At 39.5% G+C, this 27405-nt stretch overlaps 1 protein-coding gene across 4 annotated transcripts in view; it reads left to right on the forward strand.

The window, feature by feature from the left end:
• The first annotated feature begins 784 nt into the window (after positions 1 to 784).
• The window catches only part of ADGRD1 (adhesion G protein-coupled receptor D1), a 136882-nt gene continuing 110261 nt past the window's right edge, over positions 785 to 27405 (forward strand). The window contains exons 1-13 of one of the 4 annotated variants that reach the window (XM_051769134.1): positions 785 to 1829; positions 1926 to 1962; positions 4328 to 4411; positions 7586 to 7681; positions 9526 to 9648; positions 14144 to 14323; positions 15508 to 15762; positions 17595 to 17659; positions 18501 to 18656; positions 21183 to 21242; positions 22421 to 22538; positions 23730 to 23840; positions 25515 to 25590. In XM_051769134.1, coding sequence (XP_051625094.1) covers positions 1761 to 1829; positions 1926 to 1962; positions 4328 to 4411; positions 7586 to 7681; positions 9526 to 9648; positions 14144 to 14323; positions 15508 to 15762; positions 17595 to 17659; positions 18501 to 18656; positions 21183 to 21242; positions 22421 to 22538; positions 23730 to 23840; positions 25515 to 25590 — 1430 coding nt within the window. In that variant the 5' untranslated portion in view covers positions 785 to 1760. Of the gene's footprint in view, positions 1830 to 1925; positions 1963 to 4327; positions 4465 to 7585; positions 7682 to 9525; positions 9649 to 14143; positions 14324 to 15507; positions 15763 to 17594; positions 17660 to 18500; positions 18657 to 21182; positions 21243 to 22420; positions 22539 to 23729; positions 23841 to 25514; positions 25591 to 27405 lie in introns of those variants that run through there. The other 3 variants (XM_051769135.1, XM_051769136.1, XM_051769137.1) reach the window with 3 other exon arrangements.

The raw sequence follows: 27405 nt of genomic DNA on the forward strand, positions 1-27405 counted from the left end.
AAATTCAAAGTTTTCAAAATTATTCTGTTGTAGGTCCTCAGTCAGGATTACAAACAAAATTCATTTTTGATTTCAATACCGAGATTTTATATTATTAAACTTTGGTAACACTGGAGCATCCAGGCAGTGTGAATGTCTTGGGTTTTCCAAACTTAATTTTTGATCTCTTCAGTCCTTGGACTCTTGAGTTCCTCTCCACTTGCCAGTCATTTGCCAGGAGCTTGTTACCACCAGAGGTTTTGGAAGTTCAGAACACATCTGGGAAGCCAGCTGGGTAAATCAGGACCACAGCTACTGCCAAGTTTGCTGCATTCCAGCTATATAATACCTATATAAAGTGTCAGTGGAAAACTGTTTCATCCTAAAAGTTATAATGAACTCCAGTCAGGAGGTTGGTGCAGAAGTTGCCATCAAGTAGCAGAGGAGTAAGAGGGATAATACAGCGGAAAAAATAGAGTTGACAAAAGGAACCAGGTGAATAAAGTGAATAAAATATTACTCTGGTTTATTTCACTGAAAATAAAGACCTTGGAGAGAGCTGAAAGCAAGATATTATCATAACAGAATAAAATAAATGAAAAATATCAACTAGATCTAGCTATTTTTCTTTTACATGTAAAATGCTGATTACTATTTGTGATATAGTTCAGAGTGTAATTGAGAGATTCATAGAAATACTTATATGTAATTATTTTTATGTAAAAAAGTAAAATAGCAACTACTTCAAGAAGTCTTTTCCCAGGGGTTTGTTTTTACTGGTTTTGTTGTGCAACTTTGAGCAAATCAGTGAAATGGTGAATGCCTCAGTTTCCCCTGCTAGACACAGGCATGGTACAATCACTGCCTCAGAGTGCCATGTGATTTAAACCAGTGGTTTTTTTAGAGGTTATGCTTCTTCAGGCTGAACTACAATCTGTTATTTCAGTAAACAGATCTCAGCTTTCCTTCAGAAATCCCTGCTCTGCTTTTCCCGAGCGTTCGAATTGTGAACACTTGTTCTGGCTTCGATTCCTCTGCGAGTGTGCAGATTGCTCCGAGCAGTAATCTCTCTTTTTATCTGTTTGCTGAAGCACATGGACTCGTTTCCACTTGTTCCTGGCTGGCTGGTGTTAGGACCCAGAGAAGAGACAGCAGCAACGTGATATATAAATAGAGACCCAGAATGGGACAAAGTTGGAGGAGAAAGCATGACATCACTCAGCCTTGCTCTCCACCCAAAAAGATCTGGGATGGAGGTGCAAACGTGAGCTGGACAAGAGAGGAGTTTGCAGCTCTTTTCAGCTCAGTTTCTGAGGGAAGAGGGAGAGTTTTCCGCCCGATGTGCTATAAGGAAGTGCATTTTCTTGCGAGCAAAACTACGACCGGCTTCGGGTCTCTGACAACGTGAAAGTAACTGCAAGGAAAAGGCAACCGTAGGAAGAAAGTTGAAAACAAGATCTTTTCTTTTTTTGGCTGAGATTGTGACAGAAATATTTGACTCCTTCCCACGGAACGGCACAACTTTCGGATTTGATGCACGTTTCTTTTAATTTTCCTCCAATCATGGGAATTTATTTGCAGTTAAATGAAGATATCGAAGTGTGAAGCAGGAAAATACTACTTAAAGGGTCTGGAAGGATATTTCGCCATCGCTGAAGGAACAGACTTTTTGAACCTGCATGGAAAATGACCTTTTTAATACCAAAAGCAGCAAAGGAAAACTTATGATTGAAATCTTACAGGAGTTTGATTTCAGTTGTACTTTTAACCTGAACTAGACCATGGAAAGTTTATTATCCCTGCTCTGTTGTCATTATTCTCTGCTGATTTTATTGCAGCAAAAATACCAGGTAATGTTCTGAATGTGGTCAGTATTGAGATATACTTGGATTCCTCTTAGCAAGTTTTGCCTCACTATGTCTCATTATGTAATATTTCATGTGCAGGTGTATGGAAACTATTCCCAGCTCCCCAAACACCCAGGTAAGGAATGCTCTATTTACATTTTATGACAATGTGCTTAAATATTCATTTGCTTTTTTGCTTTGTATTTCTTATTCTCTTAGTACCTCCAAAGAAACTGTGATCCTGTGTTTGAATGTCAGCTCTGTATTAAAAATGTAATAGTCTAAAGTATCAGACTGTCCCAGTCATCTTAAATTCAGCAACCTACCTATTGAATATTCTGCATAGAAATATATTTGCAGAAAAATAGCTTGTATTGGCTATGTGGAAAAATCTTGTATACACTTATTAATTTTTTTGAGTGTGTTTCTCTGAACCAGACCTCCACATAGACTATTTTCCTTTTTTCCCCTCAATGTTCAGCATTTTCAATTCAATGATTTAGTGTTAGATATGTCAGCTTGTATACTTTGCAGTACTTTAGCATGGCTTCAAGTCATCTACCCTCCTCCCAGCCTCCACTCTTCAGTTTAAATCAGTCACAGGGCGTATTAAAGGATCTCTCATCTGTTTTCAATGTAGAAAAAACTTATTCAAAGCTTATTCGGGGTCTGTGTGTGTGTAACTGCAGAATTCTTCTGTTTATATAAATAGTTTAACCTCAAGCCTCATGGTGGTGTACAAGCACAATTTTACTGCTTTACCAATTCATGTATTGCTTTGTGCTTTTTAGTTTTAACCACATGTCATTATTTTCAAGTCAAACACGGAGATCCGTGGAAGTGCCGTGTTGGCTGCCAGTGCAGCAGCTTCAGCCTGATTAGGTTCTTTTGTCCCACCTTTGCTCAAAAACAAGAAATACAACCCCATTCCCTATGAGTAAGGATCACTGGCTCCTGGCTGGTGGAACAACAGGGGGGAAAAAGCCTCCTGCAATGAGGGGGGCAAGTTACCCAGCCCTGATTTTGGAGTAGAGTGTGTGTGTGTGAAGCACAGCTGCAAGAGATGCTCTCTGGATTTGAAGCCGGCTGCAAAAAAGTCCTGTGACTTTGTTCTAATCGGTGTAGTTATCTATGGAAAGGACATTGCATTCAGAGCAACAGGTATTTGTTTCCAGAGGTCTTTTGGTTGAAAGTGGGGTAACAGCACAGCTTTGTGGAGTTCAGAACTGGGAGCTGGGAAAGCCACCAACATGCAGCGTGGCTCTGGGCAATTTTCTTTGCTGTATATCTGTTTTCCTTCCCCCCCCCCCCCCCCCCCGTTTTTTTGTCTATTTTCACAGCTTTTAAATGTTTCTGCTTCTTTTGAGTTTGATGCCAGCCATGGCAATGCCTTTGTTGTGATGCTGCTGCTACTGCTACTAAAATGCTTGTGCCATATTGTGACACGTTTTTTGGCACCAGATAATTTTCTCCCAGGAGCTTCCTTTTCTCTTTTTCTCTCTTTTTCTAATTATTTTTTTCTACTACCTCTCTTAAATCCTTTTTTGTCCCCTAATACAAAAGGGAGATGTTAATGGGAGCAAGAGATGTTTGCATATAAGCACACTGTGAACCAGCAGGTGTGGTCTGTGCTCTACAAATGGAGCTGGGAGTTTGATGAAAGTCAGATGGAGGTATGTTAGCTCAGGTTAGCCTATGTGGATGCTCTTACTGCCACAGAAATTTATACTTTTCATTTCTTTTGCAGCAGCCAGAATATGTTCTTTGAAGATAGAAATGCAAAAGGTCTTGTTCCTATATCCCGTGTTCTCAACCTGCTTTGCCATGCTCAGCTTAGTTGAGTTTGGGTTGCTTGGAATTTCAGATTGGATTTTGTATGTGCTTATTCTGTGTCACTGTTCTCTTATGCTGGCAGCACCTTTGCCCCTTCATTAGCAGTTTTGCTTTTTTCTTCCTAATAGTCAAAGGAAATATGTAACCATAGAACCTTATCAATTCCCCTAAAGATTTCTCCATCTTATCTACTGATGCTCCTGCTCCCTCTCTGTGGGAAAACCTCTGTACAGCTGCAAACATTTAGCTGAGTTACCTCTGGGGGAGGCAGGAGCAGGAGTAGTTTGCTTTAGTGACAGTGCTTTGTACTACCCACCATGTGCTTGAAATCTCAGTAAAATCTAGAAATTACTCTTGGCTGACTCCTCAGCTGTTCCTTCAATGAATGCTGCTGGATACAAGCAGAGATTTAGTCAGAGATTGTTGCACATTTTAAATATAACCAAAATAAAAATCAGTTGAGTTTTAAAGCAGGTTTTCTGCAGTGGTTAATCAGATGGCTTTTATCTACTCTGCTGTGTTGATTTATGACCTCACTTATGTACCACACTGGGTATACAGAAAACATTTTCATTTACTTAACCAATTGACCTCATTTATTGTTATTTTTGGTTGCACTCCTTGTTGGTCTTGTCTTTAACAATCTTCTCAACTGTGTTTCTTGCAAGGGTTCAAAGTTCTGGCATCAGCTTCCCATTACTGGCCACTGGAAGATGTGGATGGAATTCGTGAGTTTCGGGATGCGAATGGAGGTAGACAAAGGATTCACTGACAATGGCAATAACATAAGTATTTGTGGCAGTCTGTAAGTAAAAGAGGAGCAGGAGAAAAGAAAGGGTTCAGCTTTTGTGCCACAGCAGTTTCAGCTTTTTTTTTTTTCCTCAGCTAGTGTTTTTGCAGTGCTCTGATGTCCAAATGATATCTTATTTGTGAACTGATTTTTATAGAGCATTCTCAGAGGTTTTATGGGCTGTCTGTGCATTTTTAAGGTCATAAAGAGAAAAGGTTTATGATCCAAAGAGTCATTGAAATCACATTGTTATTAGTTGGTTTGGTACATGCATTGCATGCACTAATACACTCAGTGACTGAGGTCTTGGGCTATGCCAGCAGTGCAGGTGTCTCCTTTTTGATTTTGGAAGGAGATAAATGCCCAAATTCCTCATGCACTTTTAAAAATTGCATGTAGAATCCATAGAAAGAGAAGTGTAAGCTCTTATCTGGATACTTCTTACTCATTTTTATCTGCTTTTGGGTGTTTCCTTAAAAACAGTATTGCAGCGTTAGTTCATATTAATTTGGGGTTTTTTCCAATAAGGCAAAATCAAGAGAGATTTTAAGGCAAAACTCACTGATTTAAAGAGTCTGTTGTGAGGACTGCAGGATCCCAGAGGGAATGATGTTAAAGGGCAGTCTGGTTGGGTTCAGCCATTCTCTGGATCTGAGGTTTCACATCAGGACCGAAAAGGGGGTGTGGGGCTTTCCAGGGATGTGGAGGTGATGTCATTAATGGGGCTCCAGCAGAACCACTGTGGTCCCTCAGGAATTTTCACATGAACTGTTTTCTCTCCTCTGACGCTTCCAAGTTGTGCTGGTTGTGCATTCCCCAGGATTCCTCACTCCAGGGCTGCCCACCCTGGCAGCTGAGCAGTTTTGTGCCAGTGCAAGGAAGGGGCTGTTGTGACTTTAATATCTTTATCCAGAAAGAACCACTGCAGAAGATTAAATCAGGAGTTAGAGACAACCTTACGTGAAAAATGTTACCAGAAGTGCAAAGTTATTGCTATTTATTACACAAAAATGGCAATATCAATCTCTGGTCCTAAGTCTGAAAAAGATCCATAAATATTTAAACCCTTTTATTGCAGAAGTTTTCAAGTATTTTAAGCTTAAACTTTGACCTATCTTTCCACAAAATTTCTGAAAGGAATGGAATTGGCTGACCAGAAATATATCTGAGCAATATTCTGCTTCCATTAGGAGCTGATGGCAGCATTCCTATTGACTTCAATAGAATAATAATTTGGATTACAAAAAGTTACCATGTGAGTTCTCTAACAGTGTGTTAAAGTCATTTTCTGACACTGGACTTCACGTAGTTTCAAAAAAGTCAAAGTGTTGCATATCTAGCACTGCTTTGGCAATCATGTTACAACAAAGTTGTTTGGAAAGTGCTTGAAAATGATAAATATAAAACAGAGCTCTTGGAAAAATGACAATTAATGTCAGATTGTTTTTCAAGTTTTGTTAAATGACATTATTTCAGCAAAATTCAGAAATCTTTTTAGTAGTATCTTGGCAGAGATAAAGCAGAACAGATGAAGTTCCTGATCCTACAAACCTTCACTTACAGGAATGGGACTGGCTCACAAGAGGGATCTCTTTTGACTCCTATTATGACATGGTGTTAAAAAACTTCATAAATGAGCCAGCTGCATGACTCTGCTGAAGAGATCTGGAGGACTTTGTCACACAATTATTTGCAGAGGGTGCCAGGAGCCGAGTCTTTATCTCTGCAGAGCAGCTCTGACCATGCTGAGTTCTTTCCTTAATTTTGTAGTGGATAACTCAAATTATTCTCAGCTGCTCATATTCTGTCTGATAAAACACAGATATCATCTCAACTGCCTCCAGCAGAGCTTTTATGTATCTGCCTGATATTTGACTTTGATATGCAAGAAAAGTTTTCTTTATTGTTGTAATCGACTGCAGGTGACAATTTGCTTGTTTTTGATACCATTCTGATGACACAACTCTTCTGTTTATTGCTGGAGTCTTTCTTGTTTTTCCACTCGTCATATCATGCAATTATTTTCATTCCATGTTTCTCCTCTTGAATCCTTGAAGCATCATAATCTGTCCGTCATGTTAATCCATTTTATTTGTTGAAGTCATTGTGCACGAAGCCAGATTTATATCTCTCAATGCATTTGATGTTGTGAGAGCGTGTCAGCAAATTAATTTTTGGTTATCTCAGCAGTGGAAGCAATTGAAGGGAAACAATCAACTCAAAATATAGCAAATAATAAAAAAAAGAAGTGGCCATATTCAGGTTTTCCATCTGACCCCTTGTTTTCCATGCATTTTTATCTTGAGGGTTTTCTGTATATTTTTCTTTTTTTTTTTTTTTTGTTTTTAAGAGCATTTGTCTTTTGTTCTCTGAGCTCAGATGGTCTAAATCCAAAATCAATGTCTCTCCCTTTACCTTCATGGGTTTTCCATCAAGCTTTATTTGCCTGCCCAGGGTAAAAAATTACAGTGTGCCAGATACTGTTAAATTATCAACATCAGAAAAAAATTAGAGAATAAAATTTTATTGTCAGATATAAAAAAGTTGAGACTTTTCTTATGTTTAGATGGAATTTTTTGTATTTTATTTTGTGCCCATCGCCTCTTGTCTGTTCATTGGGTACAAATAAGGAGAGTCTGGCACTATTTTTACGTCTCCCATGGAGTGTTTTCACACATTGAGAAGATCTCTGAGCCCTCAGATCTCCAGGCTGAGCAGTTCCCAACATTCTCAGCCTCCCACTGGACTTGCTCCAGTATGTCCCTGTCTTATACTGGGGAGCCCACAACAGGACATGGGATAGAATTGCCCATAACTTTTGTACCAGTATAATGATTTTTATTATACATGCAGAGTTCCTCACCAGCAGGAATATATTTCAGAGCCCTTCACCTGCCATTGCATTTTTTATATTTTTTTTCTTCTCAGTAACTGTGAAGAAAATATTGTTTTAGTGACACTGGATTTGCTTCTCTCCTGCAGATCCCAGGGAGAAGTTGTGGGATCATTTTAAAGGCCACTGCTCAACATCTGTGCTTTGTGCTGAGTTGAGAGATATGAACTGGTCAATTCATTACTGATTGTGTTGATTCATTGTTTTGCTTATTTGCTTGTTTTCTTTTGTTGTTCCACCCAGCTCTAAGAATCCACAACTTCACTGTGCTTCCTTCCCATAACTCTACCTTTGTATATACCAATGACTCTGCCTACTCTAACTTCTCTGCAACTGTAGGTGAGGATTTACATATTTTTTTTTTTTGTTCTGCATTTGTCAAGCTTGGATGGTTCTTGTAACGTTGGATTCAAAATTAACTGAGTTTTGGGTCAAGTGGTTGTGTGGTTTATGCTCACACTGTCACACATGCTTGGAAAAGCACTCCTGCAATGTTACCTGGGTTGCTCCCAATTATTAGGAGAGGAGGATGTGCCTTAGTGGTCCTCCAGAACCTAAAAAATTTTTGTTAGTCTTATTAAAACAGAGATGATGTTTCAGAGGAACATATAAGAATAAATAGGTTGATTTTTTTTTTCTTGTTTTCAAGGCTAAAACTCCATTTTTAATTGTTTCATAGTATTTTTTAGAAAGACAGATGCAAACAAATTTGCAAAGCCTGGAAAGAAGATCTTGTCAACCACGACAACTTTGATTCACATGAAGTTTTAAAAAAAAAAAAACAGGGAAGCAAAAATCTGCATATATATGTCCATTTATTGATTGTATTTTTCTTTAACATCAACACACTGGGAGATAAAAGGAAGAACAGAAAATCACAACTCACCAGGTAGAAACCTGACAGACTGGAAACCAGCTACATTTACAGCAGCATGATATTAAAGTCACTTAATTTAAGTCACTAACATTTATACTGTGTAGGTGCAATTGAAATACGACCTCTTATCCACTTTATGCTTAGGTATTAACTCCCATCAAGTTGTTGGAAAATCTGACCTAAGCAGAAGGATGGAAATGGTGAAACTGTCATTTGGGCTGCTCAGATACTGAGATTTTTATATTGGAATACTAAACCTACGATTTTTTTACTCTCTAACAGTAAAAGTATGCTGGCAAATGTGAACTCTATTAATAATGAACTTCACATGACCCTAATTCCTTTCAGTCCTTTCTTATCTGCTTTATAGACCATTTGCATAGTTCTCACGTAATAAAATATGTTCAATATGAACATTATAAAGAGTGACATCAGTGGCAAAGGAGATGCTATGGAAACAGAAATGCATTACCTTATGGGATTTATTCTGGCTGGATTAACTTCTAATTCAAGTGCCTCAGGAAGAACTCAGAAATGCTTGCTTTGCTCCATAGTGCACACTCACAGTTTTAAAAGAAACCAAATTTTATCTGTCAGTTAGAGGCAGGACTTGGTGATTCCTTCCTCAGATGAAGGGGAAGATACCCGAAAAGTGATAATTAAGTACTGAAATAAGAGAATATTTCAAGCTGCATTCAGTGAGGGCTATGCCAGGCTGTTGCTGTGTCCTTGAGGGGTGTTATCCTGCACTGGGACTGCTGCCCTCCTGCCTGGAGGTTGTCTGGAGTTTGGAAAGGAGATGTTGTGTTGCCCATGTCCCTGTTGCATAAAGGAAGGCACAGGCTGGGAGCAGTGACAGCAGGACTGATGGTGGTCACTCGAGACAGATGGTCTGTCTCTAACTGCCCCTGTGCCAGTTTTCATTAATTAAAGAATTTCTTCACTAACAGTAAGACACCTCTAGGATGTGTCTGGTATTCAGAAATCTGGAAAGCGTAAGATTTGTTCAGATTACTTTAAAATAATAATTTTGGAGTGTATGGGTTCTGTTAAACAGTCTTAGTTAATCACAGAGCTGAGTGACAGATATAATATTTACAAACTTGAAAGAGATATCTGTATGTTTCTTTAAAAATACAACAACAAACCACCAACAAGCTCACACAAACAAAAACACCTAAAAGAAAAACAAACACACAAAAGCAACAAAAGCAAACACATGGTCTGAACAAAATAAACATCTGAGGTGTAAGAGCCTGTTGAAGTTTTGATGTAAATACTAAACTATATTTTGCTTTTCCTTTAGATATTGTAGAAGGAATGGTGAACAAAGGAATTTACGTCACTGAAAAGAAAGGAGTTACCTTTCTCTTCTTTGGAAGCTACCAAAATTCTTGCATTAGTAATCCAGAAGTTTGTGGACCTGAAGGTGAGAAAATTTATTCATTATTTTTTACATTTCTTTTGCTGTCAAATTATGTAATTCAATACTCGTCGTTTCTTTCCTCATTGGAATGAAATCTAAAAATCTGATTTGACTCTTTTTTGACTTCTAAAACAACTGAGTGTTGATTGCTGAAAATTTAGTCTTTTCTAACTGCAGTTTAAATTAGAACTGGTCACCAACTACTCAGAGCAATGTTTTACAGTGTAATTAATTCAAACAAAGCCAGAAATAAACTTACAGTGTCCAAAATCTTACCAGTGGCAACCAAATTAATTAATTCCTACAAGATCAGCAGTTTGACAAGCTTAGAACTTGTAACACGGACGTCAAATTTAGGAGACAGATACAGTGTGGCCTCTCAGCAGGAATGGGTTTGGGTTTTTCACATTTATCTCCAGAGATAACAAAATTTGCAGGTCTCTGGTGTTATGGAATCCATTTGTCCTCACAGACACTTGAATCTCTTCGTTCTGTTTCTGTTCCCTTTTTCTTGGGTTAGGGCACCAAATGACAGGTGGAATGGGAAGGGCACAGGTTTGACAACATGTTGGTTACAGAAAATGGCTCAAACTGTGTCTGACTGTCAAACCAAACACTCACCTTGTCACTGGCATCAATCATTCACCAGGGGTTTAAAAGTCTGAGGCTCAATAGAAAATGAGGCTTTCTATAAACTCCAGCAGTCCCTAAACTTAAGAAACATTGTTAATATTGAATTTTTTTGCTTTTATTGATTTAGGCTGTTTTTCAAACTGGTGACATTGCTTGAAATAGGATTACTTTTGAGCTGATAAAACAAGAGCTGTGTATGAACTTTTCGTGAAAGTAGGAGACACTCAGAGAGCAGATGCTACATGGCTGTTACATGAGAGTATTAGAAAAAGTAATTCAGTATCCAACTGTAGGTGTATTTTCTGAAATATGCTGTATCTTTTCATACTTTTCTTTCATACCACTGGGAAATAAAAATCATCAGGAAGTCATATTGTTTCAGTGTCTACAGTATAACCTAATTATTTTTATAATACCAGAGCACTCCCAGTATCTCACAAATAAGGACATTAAAAGCATAAAACACTGAAATGTCCAGTAGGTAAAATGTGAAGAACTCATACAAACCATAAATAATAAATCGTTGTAGCAGGTATTAATAAAAAAAAAGGGGAAAAGCCAACACTCTTTTGTCTAAAGGGAGTGTCTTTTCTAATCAAATACACCTGTGGCAAGGATAAGGTGTAATTTAATGAAGAAAGGTAATTTTATTCCAGCCTGTTGTTGCTAAAACATCCCTTGATTCGTTGGTTGTGTTTGGGTGAAACTGGTGTTGAGTACATTCAACCAGGGGAACGAAATGGTCTTGGGATCTTTCCAGATGAAATACTCTGACCTATGAAACAAAAATCCCACTATTTTTTCCTAGGCTAATAATTTCATAACATCTCAGGACTGTTATTTTTTACTTGAGAAAACAAATTCTTCTCGCTTTTGAAACGTCGAAACGCTCTTCCCCCACCTTCCTCTTTCTCAAACAATGGTTTGTCTGTGAGCAGTTTTGGGCTCGTTGGAGTGGTATTTTCAGTCAAAAGAAACATTTGTGGAAGATGCAAGAGAATGTTCTCATGATCATTGGTTTGAGCACATTAGGAGAAGCGGGATTTAACTAATTTATGTGAAGTTGAAATTCAAAAAAGATTTTAAAAATTCTGTGCAACATACCATTTCATAAAGTTGGGTGTTTGTTGTGTGCCTGACTTTAATCTTTACTTTGGATCAGGATATTCCAAAACTAAAAGTAAAAATTAAAGTTTTCCCGTGGCCACAGGTTGATCAGTTCCTACAGGACATTCCAGTAGGACAGACAGTCAAAGATGGGACAAACCAGCTCCACTGCAGACAGGCTGCAAAATTAAGTCTCACTGTCTACATAACTTAAACTGCATCTCCCAGCCTGTAAAGAAGGAATAACAGCAATTCCCTACGTTTCAGAAGTGGAAAAAGGTTGTGAGAGGCTTTGACAGAGGGATCAGGAGTAGCTGGACGTGGTCAGGCTCGGTGTCACCAGGTTGGTGTCACCAGGGGGGTGGAGGGTGCTGTGCAAGGGACACCCATGGCTTTCTGGAACAAGAGTTGGGTCAGTGTTTCAGCCTGCTCCTGGTGTGGTAAACAAGCTGAAACATGAACTCAGATTTACCTGCTGATGAAGATATTGCAGCTTGATTGCAAGACACCTCAAATCCTTCAGCGGGGAGTCCATGGCATTTTTACAGCTTTAAACCCACACCCATCAAGATCAAGCAAACTGAGGCTGATGATGTTCATTTGCTGATTGATTTCTAGGTGGCCAATGATGTTTGTTGGTCATTTCCATGGTGACTATTTTATCATGTATAAAGCATAAAGGGAATGGAATGCAGACCATGCAAACTGATGGTTGCTGTCATGAGGATGGACACAAAGATCAGTTAGACAGGAAGATAGAACTTAGTTAAATTATTTATTCTGTAACAATTTTTAGCTTTCCTGCTAAGTTAATTTTATTTAAAAGGTTATGTGAAATATAAAAAAAATTATGCACCATATATAGCATTTCTGATGACTATCATGAACTGTCTGAGGCTTTTCTGTCTTTGATCATAAAACTATGAAACATGTAAAAATCTATGGATTTAACAAGAAATGTACATAGTAGTTTGAGAGCTTCATTAACTTGTCCTGGGCTATCTGGTAGCAAATTGGCAAAGTTCATACTGCTTGGAGGGCCTCAGAACTGCTGGCTATAAAATCATCCAGATAGTTTGACTAAACGTAAAAAAGAGCATAGTCAGCAGGTTAAGTGAAGTGATTATTCCATTATTCCCCTCTGTTCAGCACTCTTCTGAAGTGCTATGTCCCATTTCTGTCCCCTGACACAAAGGAGGTGCTGACAAGCCAGAGTGAGTCTGGCAGATGAGTCTGGTAGGACATGGGAGGGGAGGCTGAAGCATTTCCTTACACCGTGAGGAAATGTGGATTCTAAGGGCTGCCTCCACCTACCTGATGAGTGGTTACAGAAGCAGATGGAGCCAAAAAACCTTGGAGATGCACAGTGAAAATGTGCCAGGCAACCCAGGCACATCTGAGCTCAGGAAATGCTGATTAGATCTAAGGAAAAAAAATTCTCCCCGGTGTGGGTGGCCAAGCATTGGAGTGGTTTACACAGAGAGAGGCATCCAGGGTGATGTTAAAATCCCAGCTGAGCTCTGAGCAACAAGACCTACCTCGGAAATTGGGCCTGCTTTGAGCAGGCAGTTTAGATAAGGTGATCTTCAGGGTCATTGCCTTGTTAATTCACTGTGATCCCTGGAGGCAAAACCTCTTCCACTTCTGTACTTAGAAACTTTTCCTCAACCTGCTCTGAACTCAGATTTTACTGTTAGCACTTTGCACTGTGAATTCTGAGGTGAACATTTTTAGGAACTGTTTAGTCAAGCCATTTTCTTTGTATTTGACTGCAGAACCTCTCCAGTAGAGCCAGGAGAACTTTTGCAGTGTGAGGGAGATCTGATTTGCTGCTTGTGTTTCAGTTAAGCCTTTTGAGGTCACCTTTAATAAAGAAACCACTATCTTATGGGAATCATATTTCCTAAGGTATAATCTGAAGAGCTCCTCCATTTTACAGTTCAGTAGTAAAATTTACTGCAAATCAAACAGTATTATTTGTGGACAAAGCTAATCACATGGGGACTTGCAGGATTGCACTTGCATTTGAGCAGAATTCTTTTGTTTTTGCGCAGGTGGGGACGTCAGAATTTTTTCTGTGGCTCTGCATGTGTAGCTATTCTGTTCTTTTACACTGGTTCTTTGCTTTCAGGAGTTATTGGAACACTGAAGTGTGAAAACACATGTAATAGCATGCTTAAAGAATTAAAGTGTGGTTAGCAATGAGTGCTACTCAATAAGTGAGGGCAGCCAGGCAGTGCATCAGTAGCTTGGGAATGGTCAATGCACTAATTCTGGCTGTGATGGTGTTGGGTGAACACCAAAAAAAAATGTAGGTGTTGGATATGGTGGAGGATATGGGGATATGTGAGCAATGGGTGTTTTGGAATAAGTAAAGATCACAGAAGGAAAAGGGGATCATCACAGGAGGGGTAAAAAGAATGGAGAGACAAGGCAGAGGGAAGGGAAGCATAAATCTGGGAGAAAGAGACTTGTGATCAAAAACCTTTGGCTTTAACTGACAGAAGCTGCTCAGGACACTGATTCTTGCTGTGTCCTGTGTGTGCACATGTGATGCAAAACAGGGAGAGATGTTTATTTGGCTTAAACTGTTAGAGCATTGTTGATTTTAAAAACCCTGTCCTTGTTTATGCTAGGAGATGATCTGGCCTCAAAAGCATTCCCACTGGCTGTATTCTACATATTGGAAATTTTTAATTGCATTCTTTTTTTTTTTTTTTTTATTTTATTAAAGTCTCCTCTCACTTGCTTTTATCAGGAGTAACATTTTCCTTTTTCTGGAAGACTCAAGACCAACAGGCCAAGTTTCTCCCTGCCTCTGGCGGACGGGTAATTTCCAGTGGTTTCAAAATCTGTTCAAATGAAGGTGAAGGCTCAGTGGAATTTTACACCCGTGGGAATGCAATGATGAAGTGGAAAGCAAGCTTTAGCCCACCAGGTAAAATTTATAATTAAAAAAAAAAAAACCCAAACGTAATTTCTTTGTTACTTTTTGCTCTATGCTTGCAGACAGAGGTAGTGGTAAGAGCACAACATCAGGAAAGAGAAGTAGATATATAAAAATAGCTACAGATCTCTGTGCTTGAGAATTCTCTTGATGAGGGGAGAGAGAGATAAAGTACAAACTGAAAAAGTGATATTTTATTGTAGAACATTTGCCATTTGGTAACAGGCCTTGGATCCAGCTTCCAGTTGTTTCTGAACTATTGACATCAATAGATTAATGCATGTTTAGATGGAAACATGAGCAAAGAATGCTGGTTAATCCCTGACAGTTCTCAGTATATTCCAAAACTGGTGGGCTGCCTCTGCTGCCTCCTAAATTAAGACTTTATTTGGTAACTGTCTAACTGGGTGTTTAGTGCTTTCATAATTTTGTTATCTGTTGAGTGTCAAGTTTTCTATGCCATGCCATAGTATTAATAAACATTCTGGTATATCACATATCTTACTGCTTCTATCTAAACTGTGTATTGTAATACTTAATGACTGGAACAAATTCTGGTCTTCTGATCGTGCTACTGACATTCAATAATATTTTTTTGCCTTAATTTGACTACCTGTGCATTGTTAAAATAGGACTTTCTAACCTCATAGTAGCAGAGTTTTGCAAAGTTTAATGGATCAGTTTAGAAATCTTATTTTAAGAGAAAAGATGCAAAATGGTAAGAATAATTCACGCTTTTGTGGTTTATCCAATCCAAGTGGAAATTTATATTATGTTTTCTAACTCTCAAGCATAACAAAGAAACTGTGACATCTTTTAATTAGTCTGTTTGCTTGTTCTCCAGTTCTTGCAGCCTTTATGCTGTTCTTGCTGAGCTGAGTTTTGAGACAGTATTGAAGAGACCTCAAGTCTTGGCCAATAATACTCAACAGCTATAATTTATGGAGCTGCAGTGAGCCCAAGTTCAGACAAAAGCTAGCAGGCATTCTGCCAAAGCATGGGCTTCCCCATGGGTATAAAGATTAATATACACAGCATCAGCATTCCATAAGTCACTCTTAGCACTTCCTATGCAGCTCCACACCATTGCAAGAGTCAGCAAAACCACCCTGAACAGGAAAGGCTCCAAATGGGATTGATTCATGGCTTTTGCTGTGACTTTTAATGTCCTGCAGGTCCTTATTGGACTCACATTCTCTTTACTTGGAAATCAAGAGAAGGGCTGAAAGTCTATGTCAATGGAACTCTGAACACCACTGACCCAGATGGGAAAGTGTTCTATGATTATGGAGACCCCAGTGCCAACCTCCTGACGGGGACAGAGGGGGAGCAGAGCAAGCGCTACGTGAACGGGGCCTTCGATGAATTCATCATCTGGGAAAGGGCACTGACCCCCCGGGAGGTGGAGCAGTACTTCACAGCTGCTATTGGTGAGTGTCTGCATGGCTAGAGTTCATCATCTCTAAAGCTGCTGACTTATAAATGCTCAGTGTGCAGGGTTTGCATTTGTTTTACATCTCTCAGCTGCTCAGCACAACTTTTAGAGGCGCAAAATGTCAGCTCTGAATGTCACCGGGACACTCGGCTGCCTTTGGATGTGCAGCTTTTTCATCTTGGGTTCCTTTACCTGAAGTGATAAAGAGAATTATTAACTGCTTGGGAACTAAAAGAAAAGAGATCAGCTGAAATGTAATAGAAAAAGAGATCAACTGAAATGTAATAGAAAAGGCAAAGAATCAGGATTAGAACAAAGACAAAGTCTGGCCAGTAAATCCTGTCAGTGGTTCTATGGATCCTTATAATAAACCTTTCACTACAAGAAGGACTGTTGCTATTAAGTGTGAGCAGCAATTAGAAAGCATCCATTTTAGGAATAAAGCTATGGGGCACCTGGAACATTTGGCTTTGCTGGAAGTTTCCCTGCCTTCGTTTATTCTTACCAGGTTTCTGAGAGCTAAAGCAGTTACACCCATAACTCATGTGCTTTTAAACCCATGGGAACCATTTTCATAACACAGAACTTCTGATGCGTGCCTGGAAATGAAAATGTGCTTGTTTGTGACTTCAAAGTTTGATTATGCCAATCAAATATATACAAAACGTGTTTTATAAAAAATAAAGTATAAAGTAGTTTATGCGGAATTGATGTCACTGAAAAAGAAAACCTTCCACCTGGTATATAATGAAGCAATCTATTTGATTTGCCACACAAATAGTAGGAAGTTCACTCAAGTATTTTATATTAAAGCCTTTTTATTTTAAAAAGTGATTCCTCTGAAAATCTTCAGAACTTCTGATTGGGAGACTATTCATTTGGTAGTCATTTGATACAAGAAATAACTTTAAAAACTTAAAAAAAAATTTATAATGCTCTAGTCATGTTGGAAAAAATGCTTTTGTATTTGGCTGCTGTATCTTTCACAACAATTGAGGGTTACTATAACACCATCCAACTCAAAGCTACCATAAATCAGACTCTTTGATTAATGTAACTCAAGAAGAATGTTACGGTGCTGAACTCAAGAGCGGCAGATTTTCAAATTGCCCTGGTTCATCTATATGTGTGCCCTGTCTCACTGTCACAGAACTATGGCTTCTGTAAATACAAAGGGAACTCTTTTTCTTTAACCCCTTGAATCCTTGTGAACTCGCAGCTACCACCCTCAGCTCTCCTATTTTCCCATCTTCACTCCAATAAATAACCAAGGCGCCGTGGAAAGCCCTTTCCACAAAAGCAAATCCTGCTCAGGGCTTAAGTTTTTACTCCTCCCCTCTCTACTTTGGTTTGGAAAAAGTCTTACTGGGGCTCAAAACATCGTGGTTGGTGGACACTGATGTTTGTAGCTCCCTTTTGAAACCCTGCAGAGAGAGTTGGGGCCTCCGAGTGTGTTGGGGGGAAGAGCTGTTGGACAAAGATGGGTTCCAATGTTTCAACTGTACACTTGCCCTCTTTGAAATTAAATTATAGCACTTGAAATTCCTGTTTGCAAAGATGTGAGTATTTAAGGTTTAGACTGCTGCAGTGCTCATCCACACAAAGGTGAGGAAATAAAATTGATGACAGAATCGGAAAATTAAATGTCTTAAACAAGCATGTGTAACTGCAGTAATGAAAATAAGTAAAATCTACAGAACAGCAAATCTGTTGCTTCCAGGTAGAACTGATTCAGCTTGCAGAGGGAAAATATATATATATAAATATGTATATGATATTTAAATGTCAGATTTGTTAATGCTCTCACTTGTGTTTGTATTTTTCCAGGGGTGCAAGTTTTGCTTTCTTCCACAATTCCATGGTCTCTGATGACAACCACTACAAAACCTGGGGTAGGACAGTCCTCCTAACTCTTTTCTGTGATGTCAGAACGTGCATATATTACATACAGACATGTCTCACTTCATAATTTGCATTAATGGCACTTAGTACCCCAATTATATATACTTTTGGATATGCACAGGGAGAATTTTTAGCCACTATGGAAAGATGGAAGTACTACACAACTCCTAAAGGAAGACAGATGAAAGAAATTAACTGTTAAATAAAATATTTTTTATATTAAAAAGGGAAAAAAGTAGCAACTTCTGAAGTATTACATTTAACTTTGAAGATGTAGGACATGAAAAATCACTTTGATAATTGTTCCTTTTGTTTCTTTTAAAATTAGAAAAAAAACCCCGCCACGATAACGAAACTGGTTTTCATTTGTTTAGTGAAGGTGCAATGGAAAAGATGAAAATAAAACCAATTTTTTCATATGGAGAATAGCTACAATTAGCTGTAATCAATTAGCTGTAATCAGCCCATGTGCAATTAGCTGTTGCAGTATATTGTCATGTTCTTGCTTTCTGCAATATCAGAGTTCTCTTAGTTCTTGTTCACTGATGCTTTCAGGAAACCCTGGCAGATAGCAATGGCTAATGAAAAAATTAATCTTTGAATATTCTGGTTATTCTATCATCTATCTATCTATCTATCTGTCTATCTGTCTATCTATCTATCCATCTATCCATCTTATCTATCTGTGTGCTTTCCTTTTCCCTTGGCTCCTGTAGCCTCCTGTGTGTGACCACAGCAGCCTGCTGTGCCTTGAGCTCCCTTTTGGGGCTAAACCCATAAATCCTGCTGTCCATATGGGATAACCTGTGCTGAGTTGTGCCTCTGCTGTAGCTCTCCACCAACGCCTATCGACCCATCATCGCCAACCTCACCCAGGAGAGAGAGAATTTCCACTCCCCCGAGGCCACGCTGGGGTACCTGGAGAACGTGTCCTTCAGCTTGCCCAACGAGTCCCTGTCACAAAACACTGCTCTGAGCCTCACAGAGGTAAGTGTCTCTCACACCAGGTGGTGCTGAAGTTTCTCCAGAACCTGGAAATATCAAACACGGTTTTTAAAGTTTTTGCTTGTTGTTGGAGAAAATAGGTGTGAAAAAAGCAGTGGCTGCTTTAGGGGGGGTAGCAGAAAGTGAGCTTCAACCAGAGAGGATGGTTTAGAGATCTCATTGGTTCTTGAAGGTATTATTTAGTGCCTTTGGATTTCTCACCGTGAGACATTTTGGTGCTGGAGGATGTCCAGGGGATGACAGAGCTGGGGAAGGGTCTGGAGCACAGATCTGGTGAGGAGCAGCTGAGGGAGCTGAGGGGGCTCAGCCTGGAGAAAAGAAGGTTCAGGGAAGACCTTGTTGCTCTCTACAGCTCCCTGACAGGAGGTTGTAGCCAGGTGGGAGTTTTCTCCAAATAACAAGCAATAGGACAAGAGGAAACGGCCTCAAGTCGCACCAGAGAGGTTCAGATTGGATATTAGGGAACATTTCTTCACTGAAAGGGTTGTCAAGCCCTGAAACAGGCTGTCCAGGGAAGTGGGAGTGTCACCATCCCCGGAGGTGTTTAAAAGGTGTGTAGATGTGGCACTTGGGGACATGGTTTAGTGGTGGGCTTGTCAGTGCTGAGTTACTGGTTGGACTCAATGATCTTAAAGATCTTTCCCAACCTAAGTAACTTAAGCTAATCCACAGGGAGAAAAAAGAAGGTGGCATTTTCTGCAGTCTGAGCTGAGACTATGGGGTCATGTTCTGCTAACATAAAGTTAGCCTGCTGTAAAATGATGGGCATCTAATTCCCTGATTTCAGCAGGCCAGAAAGCTATTGTTACAGTAATCAGCTCTGGCCCCGCTGGTGATTGTTCCTTTAAGCCCGCGGGTAATACCAGGGTGAGGAGGATGCTTTACTCAGACAAACAAAATAAATAAATGCCTCTGCAAACGACACGGGACAGCAATTGATAGGTCGGGTTAAAAGCTTGGCGTTTGCAAACTGTAAAGCTCGGATTTCACGGATCACAGTTTAATATGTAGCAAAACCCCTTCTAAAAAGCTCTAATACATTGTTTCCTTTGTTTTACTGAAAAATTTGTGTGGGCTTTAAACCACAAATGGAACATGGCCCTGCCAGACATCAATACCTGTTTCCCACATCGTTCCAGTTGCTCTTTGGTTGCTCATTCATGCTGTCTGATGCTGCTTTGTCTGCCATGAAAGTGATTTGCAGACAAAAATGTGGGACGTGATTATCTTTAGCAAAGCTATTTTGGGAAATAAACACAAGAGAATCCTGATCATACATCCCGACTCTGTCATTTGTCTGATTGATGGCTGGGCTTTGTATTGTCTGCAGCTAATTCCCTGAAAGGCAGGCACTGAGCATGCATGTGATTTTTCTGTGGAGTTATCTCTGTCCTGATTGTTGTACGCCTCACAGCACAAGGAAATTTGATTTAAGTGATACACAATAAACTTTCTGATTCCTGACACGCATTTATAATGAATGGCTTCTGACAGATCTGGTTTGTGTTTTGCTGTGTCATGTCTTCCATACTTCACAGTGGAACTTCTTCTGTATTCAGTTGTTCTATAAAGACATTTTAATAGATAAGTTTAAGCAGGAGTTGTGGGGTTTTCTCTTTTAATTTTCAGTGCCATTTTCTGTGCTTCCTTTTCTCCTTCTATTTGTGTATATTGGCAAGGCTCCTTAGGACTGTGACTATATTGTGCTGAGCACTTGATTGGTGCCCACTGTGACAGCTCTTGACCCCAAAACCAAACTTTAAGTGCAAAAGTTAAGCATCTAATAGACTGTACTAAGTGAGGGGAAATTTATCTAGTGCTGTGGAAAAATGTAGTCATTTAAGACCAAAAGAGGCCTACAAGAAAGATGGAGAGGGACCTTTTATCAGGAACTGTAGTGTCAGGACAAGGGGGAATGGCCTCAAACTGAAGGAGAGTAGGTTTAGGTTGGATATTAGGAAGAAATTCTTCCCTGGGAGGGTGGTGAGGCCCTGGCACAGGTTGCCCAGAGGAGCTGTGGATGCTCCATCCCCAGAAGTGTCCAAGGCCAGGTTGGACAGGGCTTGGAGCAACCTGGGATAGTGGAAACTTTCCCATGGAAGCGGGGCTGGAACAAGATGATTTTTAATGTCCCTTCCAACCCAAACCATTCCATGGTTCTATTGATGTCATATGAGTTTAGACAAAATGGGAGAATAAGTTCACTTCAGTGTTCAGTTCCCAATAAGTTCACTGAGTGTCAACTCAGCTGTGGGATAATCACTGCACTCTGGGAGTTACACAGTGGTGTTGCTTTTAATAAATAAATTATTACTTTAAAATGTCACCATGCAGAACATGGTGAGAGTGCTGGCAGGTAGAGATGGATCTGTGACTTGAATGGCAGTGGGCTTGTCATGTTGGCATAAACCTCAGACAAATCCTAGCAGAGACCTGCCTTGGATCCTTTGCCAGGAGATGTAACTGATTAATAAATAATCAAATAATGGAGTTTTATTTATCTTTTAGGCATTTTTAAAAGCTATAGAAGACTTTATGTTGTTGCCCAACCTGATTGATGGACCACAGGTAAGACAAATGGGCTCAGATTTGTAGATTGCTTTGGTTGCATAAATGCACATGGATGGTAATGGAACTGGTTATCTCTATTATTATGCCTGTTAGGGCTTTTTTGGCACTGTGACTTACTTATTTTCTTATCTGTCACTTCCATATTTGCAGTAAAGATACACGGGGAAAAAATTGTGTAATTCTCTTTTATAATATGTTCTTGAGGGTTAAAACAAAGGAACTTTTTCTGCTGCTGTTTCCACATATTTCAGGATGAATGAAACAAAACTGTACTTATAAAATAATAAACATTGTCACTAAAGTAAGTGTTTAACCACTCCTTTTTTAGCACTGACCTCTGATATTTAAAGGTTTATATTTTTGGTAGATTGATGCTTTTCAATGCACATGAAATATGTGGTGGTGCTTACCTGTTTTGTGATCTGAAGCTCTGGGAGAGATTAGACCTGATAGGGGGGAAATGACCTGTATCAATGTTCTTTCTTTTCTAGTCTACCTATTATTGTGCCAAGGAATACCCGCAGGGTGAATCCAGGAGTTTCCTGAGATTTTTGCCTGAGTCCTAAGAAAGCACAGATTGCAGAATAGAGAGCTTTTAAACTGAGAGAAGGAGAGGCTAAAGCAAATCAAGGTCTCATTGAAGTCTAAAATGCTTTTAAGACAAAAAGATGTCTAATTGATTTAAGTTCTTAGCCTGAAATCCTTGATCATCTCTGATGTAAATGGATTTCAGATAAAACTAAAACATGCATTAACTCTGAGATTTTATGGATCAGGTTTCAACCTGCAGGGTTAAAGTAGCTTTATACTTTAAAGGAGCATTTTAATAAGATGAAACTGTAGTTTCTCATCTTGTGTTCCAACACAGATCTGAAACTGATCTTTAAGTATTGTCAAAAAATTCTTCACAGTTCTTGGCCTCATTCTGCTGAATCCTCAGTATAATTGACTGTCAAATGCTGGTGGGAGCAACAATCATTTGGAGACATTCCATAAAACACAGTATTTTATATAGTTGGGCTCTGGGTGGCATCAGTTTGTGTAACATTTTACCCACTAGACGTGGAAAAGGCCACGTTTGGCTCGGGGCAGTCGAATGATGAGTCAGGCAGGGATTTAACCTGGCATAGTTTTGTGCTGTGAATGGCAGAACCTTCTCTTCCTTCCCCCCTCAGATAGCTCACGTGTTTGGCAGCTTGATCCAGACTGTGGATGCTGTCATGTCTCACGTGACGCGCAACCTGGACGAGGACTCCTCTCCCTCCACTATCGAGGGCACGTCACCTGTGGCAGGTGGGATTGAGCAGGGACATTCCCTGTGGTGGGATTGAGCAGGGACATTCCCTCTGGTGGGATTGAGCAGGGACATTCCCTGTGGTGGGATTGAGCAGGGACATTCCCTGTGGTGGGATTGAGCAGGGACATTCCCTCTGGTGGGATTGAGCAGGGACATTCCCCCTGGTGGGATTGAGCAGGGACATTCCCCCTGGTGTGATTTAGCAGGGACATTCCCTCTGGTGGGATTGAGCAGGGACATTCCCTCTGGTGGGATTGAGCAGGGACGTTCCCTCTGGTGGGATTGAGATGGGATGTTCCCTCTGGTGGGATTTAGCAGGGATGTTCCATCTGGGCTGTCTGGGTGTCCCAAATGCTTCCATGCTTGCAGCCCCTCCTCTGTCAACACGGAGGAGGGAATCAAATTGGGTGATTTTCTCTTTTGAATGCAAACCAGAGCTTCAGTTGTAGAAAGATGAGTGTGCAGTTAGTCCAGAGGTAATCGGCTCTGACTGTGCTTGAACTCCCTCGAGGTTATGTGGGGAGGAACTCAGAATATGAATTATATGTGGAGAATCTGGTAATACTATGCTAACAGAGTTAAAGGACCTAGAGCTCTTAAGCAGTACTTTGAAGTCACAGATGTCTGGGTGCTACAAAATCTTAATTTTTGCAAGAGGCTGAAAATAATAGGAATAGCCTTGACCTTTTTGCAGAATTTTATTTTACTGCTCTTTAACGTCCTAGCACCCTCACTTCATCTGCATCTTTGGATGCTACAGGTATCAAAGGTAATTTATTTCTTCTGGCATTCTGCTGTGCCTTCAGGGGTAAATAACCTGAGCAGTCCCCAGCACCATTAATCACTGCATGGGCTCTCCTGGACATTGGGATTCTCAAATGGAGGACTGAAATAATGCCTTCAAATGTCAGTGGAAGAGAGCTATTAATCTGTTTTGCTGGTAAACTCAGTGTCTGAGGCTGGGTGAAGTGATCCATGGTATATTAACAGTGCACATAGCACCTTTTATGTCATAAAGAAGTCAGAAATAAAAGGCAATTTTATACTTGGGGAATTTACTATATTTACTAATATATGGGGTTTTAAATTCAAGACCTGCAACAGCTATTAGGGAAGTCTAGTTAAACAGTCAAGTAGGTTGTAGAGGCTATTGATTTTATGATATTTTTGTTTGGGTTATCACACAGATTACACTGTGCTCAAAATGCATCCTCAGACTCTGAATTTGTCCCACTATCGATTTCCATCTCGGGGGCAGAGTTATATTTCCATTCCCAGTGAAGCTTTCCATGAAAAAGGTAAGGAAAAGATTAAAGGGAGGAGTGGAGTCATGTACACAGGGTATCCAAAAATGGTTTAGCTTGTAACCAAGTTTTGGTTCACTTTATTTTTCCAAGTAACTGATTTGATCCCTCTTGGTTGTACTGGCTCTGAGGAAGCAGCAGTTGTCCTGTCATACCAATGACAGAGTTTTCATATTACTTGAATTAATGTTGAGTAATAGATCTGGGCCACAGAGACTGAAGCCATTTAATTTTGACACATTTTTATATTAGAGAAACCTTAATCTTGTAAATTTGTTTTAATCATCTGAACTGGTTATTTTTAAGAAATTCCAGGTTGTCAGATTAGGTATTGCTTATCCCTTCATGCAAAATTGCTCTTTTGTGTGAAATTAAATGATAAAATGACAGGTTTAAGCAATAGCAGCTGCAGAAACGAAATGAAGATATAGGCTGCAGTCATGGCAAAAAGGCAGCACTCAGAAATCCATACCTAAGCCAACATTTTAATAATCTCAAAAGCAAGGTATGGCAAAAAACTGCAACTTTATTCAAGACTCTAAAATAACTATTTGAAGTTAATCATCTTTGTTTTACTCTGGGATTGAGTAAAGTATCTACCCCCATCCTCAAATCTTTGAAAGTCTGACTTATGTGCCCTAAATTCCAACACACAGAATTTGCTCACCCACAGACCTTTCTGCAGTCACCTCTGTCAAAGGATGGTCAGTCCCTTTTCACAAAGTGCAAAGTTAGCTGAAAATAACCTACAGTGAGAAATTCTCTAATAATTACTGAACTGTCTGCCTGATTTGTGATGACAGCTTTGTTGCTTTGCACTGGCAGGGGCTCTGGCTGGACACTGCAAGTACTCTGAGGCTTGAACAACTATAATTGTAAACCTACTTGTAAGGCCAAAACCAGCATTTGAGAGGACTTTTTTCCTTTCCCACTTATAAAATTTCTCACCAAGCAGAGTTTTTTTTCTTCAGAACGTTGTCATGCTTCGTATCCCAAAATTATCCAGTGCATTAAATGTTTTATTCTTTTTCCACCTAAAGCTCACTTCTGAGAAATTTCAGCCCTCAGGCCACACTTCTACACTGCCCAGATGAGCTAAGCTAAAAAAATCTGTTATTTCACCTTAAACAGTTGACACTATAAATACTTGGAACCCAGCAAAAGGGGTAGTAAAAGACATCTGCGTGGTTCACTCTTAGAAAATACACATCTGTCTCTTCACTCAGATGCTGGAGAGCCCAAAAATAGTGGAATGTGGGCAGCAAACAGAAAACCAGCATGGGAACTGGTTGCCTGTGTTTGAGTTTCACAAGCTGCCAGTTCGTGTAGGTGGTGGTGAAGTGGCCTTGAGGTTACAGAGACACCGACTCTGGTGTGTCCTGAGACCCTTTCTGGTGCTGGGTGTGGGATTTACAAGTGACAATTGATTACTTCAGCAGCTTATTTTGGAAGTTTGGTTGTGCAGGGCAAGCTTCCTCCTATTTTACTTTTGATATCCATCTCTCGTGCTGCACAATATGTCCAGGATGTTCCACTTACTTAAAAGAACAATATGAAGGTGAACATAAATCAAGGCTCTTAATTAACACGGAGCTCCAAGCCTAGGAGAGAAGTGCCCCTTGCTTAGAACTGTTGCTCTGAGGAATAACTCCTGTTCCCTTTCCACAGCTTGGATTACCATTGTTGGCCTCCTTTACCATGACATGCATTATTTCTTTCACAATATCAACCCTATGGATACCAAGTAAGTATCTCAGAGCTCTCATGTTTTAACAGCTTGTTTATTACCTTAGTGATATACCTTTATAACAGCCGTGTCGTTATCAGCTGTAAATAAATTACAATGTTGAGGACATGTAGTCATTAACTAGACAAAGATTAAAGTTTACATTAGATGTTTTATTTTACGTCGCAATAAAATAGATTCCCGCGGCGACGTGTTTGTCTTTCTTTGTCTTCTCCTTCCATTCATCTGATCTGGTACTAGAAAAATCATAATTTTAATCTGCCTCATAAAAGAAAATTGCGCCTTCTCTCCTGACACATATCAAGATAAAGCTTGCACTTAAATGAAACAAATAAGAAAACAAAATCTGAATCCTAATCCTAGAAACCCGCAAGGTAATTTTACAACAGGAGACCAGGCAATGCTTTAAAGACCCTTTGTTTTATGTACTCCATCAGGGAAATCATTAGCAGATAAGATAAAGTAAATGCAGAGCTGTATAAACTCCCAGCAATACAGTTCCCCAGGGGATTTTGCAAGGCCATTCATGTAAATCATTACACTTTCCTTTCAGGCAAGTGGATGACTTTGTGTTTCCCTTTGGTTTTCCCTGGGGTACAGAGAGCAGTTTACACTTTCAGTCTTTTCCAATCTGTGATTTTTTCTGTGTTGTTTCTGACAGCAGGAAAGATGCAGCACTTCAGCTCTCCTCAATATCAGGGATTGCCTTCCTTTCCTGACAAGGGAGTTTATGGTCACAGGAACTCTTTTGTGAACTTCAGGGTAAAGAATCTTGGCTTGATTGATCCAGATTGGATCACAATCCATGTTGATCACCCTGAGATAATCACACAACTACTACTAAATAGCATTTCTAAATCCATAGCAAGCTGTGCTGTTGGTTGCCCTGCTCTCTCAAACAAAAGGACACTCAGCAGGTGGCTGCCAGGGAACCATGTCACTAATGTGCAATATTTCATACTGACATGAAGAAATAGAGGCAATAATTTATGAGGGCTTTTGTTTTTCAGACAGGAGGATCAATGCAATTTATTAAGATAATCAGCTAATAAGATAATAATAATCTCAATTTTTCAAAGGGAGAAAGAGGCTGAGTATGGTCCTGACATAGGTCAAAGTTTAGCAAACACAATAGGATTAAAGATGCTGCATGGCAAAGCACTGTATTGTAGTATATTGTCATATATCCTGGGGCTCTGACATAGCAAAATAAAACAGTTGTGTCATATTTGTGGACATTCTCTGAAGTTTGTGGAATAGGACAACATTCCTGGTCTCCTGAGTTGTGTGTGGTTTCAGCACTCTTTTAGAGAAGGAGGGATCTGGCCCTGTCACAATGTTAAATAGAAACACAAAGACATGGGAGAAGAAATGTTTTCTAGATTTCTATAATTAATTCAAAGTACTTGAGCTGCTTGCAGTGTGTAATGCACTGCAAAATCACGTCTATAAAATTGTAGGTGCAGGTCTGTCCAAAACAGCATCTAAAAAGGTGATAATAATACAGGGAATTCTAGCTTAGTGATTTTTCCTCTCTGGAATCAAACCCTAGATATTGAAAAAATGCTCTAAAAATAAGTATGCACTTCTACTGACTTTTCTGTTTTGTACTCTGCTATTATAACTTTTTTTACTTACTTTTCAGTAGAATAACAACTTTTTCACAGATTAGTTTGTTTTAAAGACTTTTTAAAATGTTCCCTCTAGCACTGGGCTACTTGAACACCTGTAATTTGAACCCTGTCCATTTTCTTCTAAGGGGCATTTTTTTCTTTTGTGGTGGAAAACCAAACCCAAAACTCTTGGAGCTTT

The sequence above is a fragment of the Manacus candei genome, unplaced genomic scaffold (assembly GCF_025592945.1).
Source record: "Manacus candei isolate 608988 ecotype Guabito, Panama unplaced genomic scaffold, ASM2559294v1 h1tg000103l, whole genome shotgun sequence".
NCBI classification, from domain to species: Eukaryota; Metazoa; Chordata; class Aves; order Passeriformes; family Pipridae; genus Manacus; species Manacus candei.